Source organism: Meles meles, chromosome 14 (assembly GCF_922984935.1).
Source record: "Meles meles chromosome 14, mMelMel3.1 paternal haplotype, whole genome shotgun sequence".
Taxonomy (NCBI): Eukaryota; Metazoa; Chordata; class Mammalia; order Carnivora; family Mustelidae; genus Meles; species Meles meles.
Genome location: NC_060079.1, coordinates 29,869,234 through 29,876,001, shown reverse-complemented (window position 1 = coordinate 29,876,001; position 6,768 = coordinate 29,869,234). Strand labels below are relative to the sequence as shown.

Below are 6,768 nucleotides of genomic sequence, written 5' to 3'. Positions count from 1 at the left end.
TCCCCTACCCCTCCAACCCTGGCAATACCTGATCTTCTTACTGTCTCCATAGTTTTACCTTTTCCAGAATGTCTTGTAGTTGGAAACCTGCAGTATTGTTGTCCTGTCGGATTGCCTTCTTTCACTTAGTAACATTCATTTAAGGTTCCTCCATGTCCTTCCATAGCTTGATAACTAATTTCTTTCAGCACTAAATCTTATTCCACTGTCTGGATATACCACAGTTTATGTAGCCACTCACCTACAGGATATCTTGGTTGCTTCCAAACTTTGACAATTATAGATAAAGCTGCTATAAATATCTGTGTTTTTGTGGGAACATCAGATTTTAACTCCTTTGGATAAATACCAAGGAGTGCAGTTGCTGGATTGTATGGTAAAATTATGTTTAGTTTTATAAGAAACCACCAAACTGTCTTCCAAAATGGCTGTACCAATTTTGCATTACTACCAGCAGTGAATGAGGGTTCCTATTGCCTCACATCCTCATTAGCATTTGGTGTTGTCAGTGTTCTTGACTTTGGCCACTCTGCTAAGTGTGTAGTGGTAACTCGTTTAATTTGCACTTTAATTTTCACTAGTGACATATAATGTGGAACACCTTTTCCTATGCTATTTGCCCTCTGTCTATCTTCTTTGGAGGTGTCTGTTAAGGTTTTTGACCTATCTTAAGAGTTCTTTATTTCGAATAACAGTCCTTTAACAGAAGGATCTTTGGCAAGTATTTTCTCCCAGTCTGTGGCTTGTCTTATCATTCCTTGTGACATTATATTTTAATAGGAAAGAAGTTTTTAATTTTAATGAAGTCCAGCTTATCAATTATTTATCCATGGATTGTGCCTGTAGTGTTATATCTAAAATGATAAAAACCATACCCAAAGTCATCTGGATTTTCTCCCATGTTAGCTTTCTATGTTAAGAGTTTATCGTTTTGCATTTTATGTTTAGGTCTATGATCCACTTTGAATTAATTTTTGTGAAGAGTCTAAGGTCTGTGTCTAGATTCATTGTTTTGTATGTGGATGTCCAGTTGTTTCACTATCATTTGTTGATGGAACTATCTTTGCTCCATTTTATTACCTTTCCTCTTCTGTCAAAGATCAGTTGATATATGTATGTGGGTCTGTTTCTGGGCTCTCTATTCTGTTACATTGATGTATTATTTCACCAATACCACCCTATCTTGATTACTGCAACTTGATAGTATTTCTTGTCATCAGATAGTGTCAGTCCTCCAACTTTGTTCTTTCTCTTCAATATTGTGTTGGCCAGTCTTTAGTCTTTTACCTCTCTCTATAAACCTTATTATCACTTTGTCAATATCCATGAAATAACTTGCTGGAATTTTGATTGGGATTGCATTCAATCTATTGATCAACTTAGGAAGAGATGACATTTGGTTATATTGAGTCTTCCTATCAATGAACATGGAATATCTCTCAATTAATATAGTTATTTTTTGATTATCTTCATCAGAGTTTTGTAATTTTTCTTATATAGATCTTGCATATATTTTGTTATATTTGCACCCAAGTATTTCATTTTGGGGGGTACTAATGTAAATGGTATTGTCCTTTAAATTTCATAATCCACTTGTTCACTATTGGTATAAAAGAAAGCACTGACTTTTTATACTAATAAATATAAAAAACTATGCTGCAACTATGCTATAATTGATTACAAACAAACCCAGGAGGGTTTTATTTCCAGTTATTTTGGGTTTTATACCTCGATGATCATGTCATCTTTGAAGACAGTTTTTTTAATTTTCCCTCCCAATCTGTATACATTTTCTTTTTCTTGCCTTATTGCATCAGCAAGGACTTACAGTATAATGTTGAAATGGAATGGTGAGAGGGAGCATCCTTGCCTTATACTGATCTTAGTGGGAAATCTTTTGAGTTTCTTATCATTAAGCATGATGTTGACTATAAATTTTTTATGTGTGTTTGGTCTTTATCAAGTTAAAAAAGTTCCCCTGTATTCTTACTTTACTGAGTGTTTTTATCATAAATGGGATTTGGATTTTGTCAAATGATTTTTATGCACCAGTTGGAATGATCACATAATTTTTCTTTTTTAAGTCTGTTGATAAAGTTTATGTTAATTGATGCTTGGATATTGAGCCAGCATTGTGTACCTATGAAAAATCCCAAATGGCCATAACATATAATCTCTTTTATACTTTTTTGGATTTGGTTTGCTCATATTTTGTTGAAGATTTTTGCATTTACATTTGTGAGAGATATTGGTCTGTAGATTTTATTTTTTATAATGTCTTTATCTGATTTTAGTATTAGGGTAATGCTGTCTTCATAGAATAAGTTAGAAAGCATTCCTTTTGCTTCTATCCTCTGAAAGAGATTATAGAGAATGGGTGTAACTCTTACATGTTTGCTAGAATTTACTAGTGAACCCATTGGGCTTCATGCTTTCTGTTTTGGAACATGATCAATTATTTATTCAATTCCTTAATAAATATAGGTCTATTCAGATAATCTGTTTCTTCTTGTGTGAGTTTTGGCAGATTGTATCATTCAAAGAAATGGTCCGTTTCATCTAGGATATCAAATTTGTGGGCATAGAGTTGTTCATGGTTTTCCTTTATTTACCTTTTAATTTCCATGAGATCTATGGTGATGTCCCCTCTTTCATTTCTGATATTAGAAATTTGTGTCTTGGCCTTTTTGTCTTAGTTAATCTAGTTTAGTTAACCTAATCTTAGTTAATCTAGAGTTTCAGTGATTTTTCTGATTTCTTTAAAGAACAGGATTCTGGTTCATCGATTTCCTCTGTTGATTTCTTACTTTCAATTTCATTAATTTTTGCTCTAATTCTTATTATTTCTTTTCTTCTACTTACTTTAGAAATAATTTACTCCCCCCCCCATTTCCTAATGTGGAAACTTAGAGCATTAATTTTAGTTTTTTCTTTTTTTCTAATATATGCATTCAATGCCATAAATCTCCATCTAAACACTGATTTTACTCCATTCCACAAATTTGGAAAAATTGTGTTTTCATTTTTCATTTAGTTCAAAATATTTTAAAATTTCTTCTTTGATGTATTTATTTTAACTCTGTAATTCAATCTCTACCTATTTGGAGATTTTTCCAGTTATTTTTTTGTTATTGATTTCTAGTTTAGTTCCATTGTGGTCTGAGAGCAGGTATTTTTGATTTCTACTCTTTTAAATTCATTCAAGTATAATTTATGGCCCAGGATGTTGTCTAATTTGATGAATGTTGCATGAGAAAATATGTATACATGAGAAAATATGTATTCTCTTTTTGTTGGATGAAGTAATGTATAGGTGTGAGTTGTATCCAGTTCATTGATGATGTTGTTGAATTCATCTGTGTCTTTACTGAATTTCTGTCTAATGAATCTGTCCATTTCTGATATAGTGATATTGATGTCTGCAACCATGATAGTGGAGTTATCTACTTCCCCTTGGCAGTTCTATCAGTTTTTGCCTCACATAGTTTGATCCTCTGTTATTAGATGCATCCACATTAAGGATTGTTATGTCTTTTTGGAGAATTGACCCCTTTATTACTATATAATGTCCCTCTTCATCTCTGGTAACTTTTCTTACTTTGAAGTATGCCCAGTCATGAAATTAATATAGCTATTCCTTTTTTTTTTAAATTTACTAATGGCAGCATGGTATATTCTCTACCCATTCACTTTTCATCAGTATGTGTCTTTATATTTTAAGTGGTTTCAGGGATGCCTGGGTGGCTCAGTCAGTTAAGTGTCTGCCTTTGGCTCAGGCCATGATTCCAGGGTCCTGCGATTGAGCCCTGCATTGGGCTCCCTGCTCAGTAGGGAGTCTGCTTCTCCCTCTCCTTCTGTCCCTTCCCCTGCTCGCTCGCTCTCTCAAATAAATAAATAAATATTAAAAAAATAAAGTGATTTCATATACACAACATATAATTTGTTGTTTTTCTGGTCCACTCTGATAATCTCTGTCTTTGATTAGCACATTTATATCATTGACATTCATAGTGATAATTGATATAGATGGATTAATACCTGGCATATTTGCTAATATTTTCTGTTTGTTGCCCTTGTTTTTGGTTCCTAATTTTTGTATCTCATTCCTTTTCTGCCTTTTGTGTTTTAATCAAGCATTTTATGTGATTAAATTTTCTCTTCTTAGAGAATATCAGTTATACTTTTTTTTAAACTTTTCTTAGTGGTTGCCCTTGAGCTTGTAATATACATTTACAACCAAACCAAGTCCACTTTCAAGTAACACTATAAAATTTCACTGATAGAGTAAGTATCTTGTAATAACAAAATAATTTTAATTCTTTCCTTCATCCTTGGTGTAATTGCTGTCATTCATTCAAATGTAGAAACATTAATAACATATTTGTATATGTATATAAGCATATATATGAATATTGTTGCTAATATTAGTATTTTGAACAAACTGTTATCTGTTAGATTAAGAATAAGAAAGGTAAAATTTTTTATTTTACCTTCATTTATTCCTTCTTTGATGCTTTTCCTTACTTTATGTAGATTTAAGTTCTGACCTATATTATTTTTGTTTTCTGTAAAGAACTTCATTAACATTTCCTGTGAAGCAGGTCTACTGGCAACCATATTCCCTCAGTTCGTCTGTAAAAGTATTTATTGCTGCCTCACTTCTGAAGGATAATTTCACAGGGTACAGAATTTTAGATTGATGGGGGGTTTTTTCCTCCTCCAACACTATTTTATTTTATTTTATTTTGAAGGCCACTGACTTTATTGATTTTAAAAAATTTTACAAGGACAGTGACTGTTCTGCCAAAAAGGAGCCAAATAGCATAAAACAGACCAGTGGGGGTGGGGGCGAGGGAAGGAATCCACTTGGAAAAGCCGATAATTGTTTCAAAAAAGTTGAAATTGTTGACATGAAGCTAGCAGGGGAAGGAGAAGGGAGATGCATGCAAGAGCGAGAAATTCAAAAAAGTTGAAATGGAGAGAACTCCCCAAAGACCTTGAAGTACATCAAAGTGAGTATGACAACAGCAATCTCTTCCTTTGTAGAGGACAGGGGAGGAGTCCCCACGTGGCTGCAAACTCTGGAGACTTGATGCTGGGGCTAGGGGCTGGGGGCTCCCCAAGAGAGCCTCACAAAAAGGCATCGCACCACTCTTGGAGGCACCCAAAGCAGTCTCGGGACTGCTTGGCATTGGCACCACATGTGTCCTTCAGCCATTCCCGGAAGAGATCTTCATCTTTCTTTAGCACCAGAAACTGGCCGAGGACAACATAGGCCTTGTCAAAGCCCCTTTCCTCCAGCTTCTTGCCCAAGACTTCACCAATCCCCGCCAGGCTCCCCACTGGCTTTTCCCCCATGGGCTCTGCCACAAAGTCTCGGTGCTTTTGGGAGGTTGTCATCTTGATCAGCTGGATCAGCAGCTCCGGCTTCTGTAACGGCTCCTCCTGCCACCCGGCTGCTCCCACCAATATCTCAACCCACTAGAACTTTCTTCCACTTCCCCCTCCTCCAACACTTTATATATTTCCTATTATTCTCTGTTTGCTTGCGTGGTTACCAAGAAGTCAGATGTAATTCTATTATGGAGGTAAATCTCACAATATTGTGGGAACCTCCTTCTGACTGGGTTTCCCAGTTTTTAACTCTTAGAGTTGTCTACACCAAGACTCCAGAAATTTTGTCAATTACACTTAGGATTTCCTGTCCTGACACTATTTCTCGTGGTGGTTTGTGAGTCTCTGCTCTGGTCACTCTGACTCCCTGTATGTACCTACCTGTCTCTCCAACTTCAGAGACAGTGATTTTCCCCGTGTCCTTACCTCTTTTAGGGATCCAAGAGGAATTATTGACTTTTCAGCCTATCAGTTTTTCACTTGTTAGGATGGTGTGGTGAGTTATATGTGAACACCCCCCCCCTTTTTTTAAACATTTTTTTTGAGAGAGAGAGAAAGGGGAGGGGTAGAGAGGAAGGAAGAGGAAAAGGAAGAGAGAGAAGCCCAAGCAAACTCTACACTGAGTGCAGAGCCCCACAGAGGGCTTGATCCTATGACCCTGAGATCAAGAGTCAGATGCTTAATCAACTGAGCCACCCAGGTGCCCCTGGAACCTGTTTTTTAATCATAAGATTTCTCTCTTTAATTAAATTCATCTTATAAAAAAATGGGGCAATGAATTTCAACTCTGCCTCTGATGACCTGTGTGATAGGAGCTTAAGCAAGTTACTAAGCCTTAGTTGCCCCCTTTGTAAATCAAGGATAATAGTATATGCCTAAAGCAATTATTCTCATTATTCTGTAAATGAACTAATGTATACAAATGGCCAACTAGGACAAAAGATAGTTACTCGGTCTGTTATTAAAATTGCTATTTCACATCTGCAGTGTTTTGGAAAATAGCATGGTTAATCAATTGACTGGAAGAACACGGCCTAACAGATAACATATAGATCATTTATATTGGCCATGACAGTGTCTATGATGGCTACTTTGACAACGGAAATCACCACTGTTAATATATGGCTTAAAAGCAGATATCAATTTCTTCACATTAGTCAACTATAATTTGCCCACAGATTGCACATGTAGTAAGTAATATTTTGATATATTAACTATAGGTTTTTTCTCTCTCACTGCTTCCTTGCACTAGTTACCTTTTCCTGATCATTTAGGTAATAGAACCTAGCAGGCTGGAGTCAGGACAGACACTACTCAGAGTTAAGAAGTCATTTATCAGCTTTGAGCTTCACATTAGGCCTTTTAAAAAGTCCA

General features: G+C 35.6%; 1 protein-coding gene across 1 annotated transcript; it reads right to left on the bottom strand.

Moving 5' to 3' along the window:
• Window positions 1–5,115: 5,115 nt before the first annotated feature.
• On the bottom strand, window positions 5,116–5,459 carry LOC123925167 (barrier-to-autointegration factor-like). The gene has a single exon (XM_045978357.1). It carries the CDS (start codon window positions 5,398–5,400, stop codon window positions 5,131–5,133), a length of 270 nt encoding a protein of 89 aa, XP_045834313.1. The 5' UTR covers window positions 5,401–5,459; the 3' UTR covers window positions 5,116–5,130.
• Window positions 5,460–6,768: the final 1,309 nt, after the last annotated feature.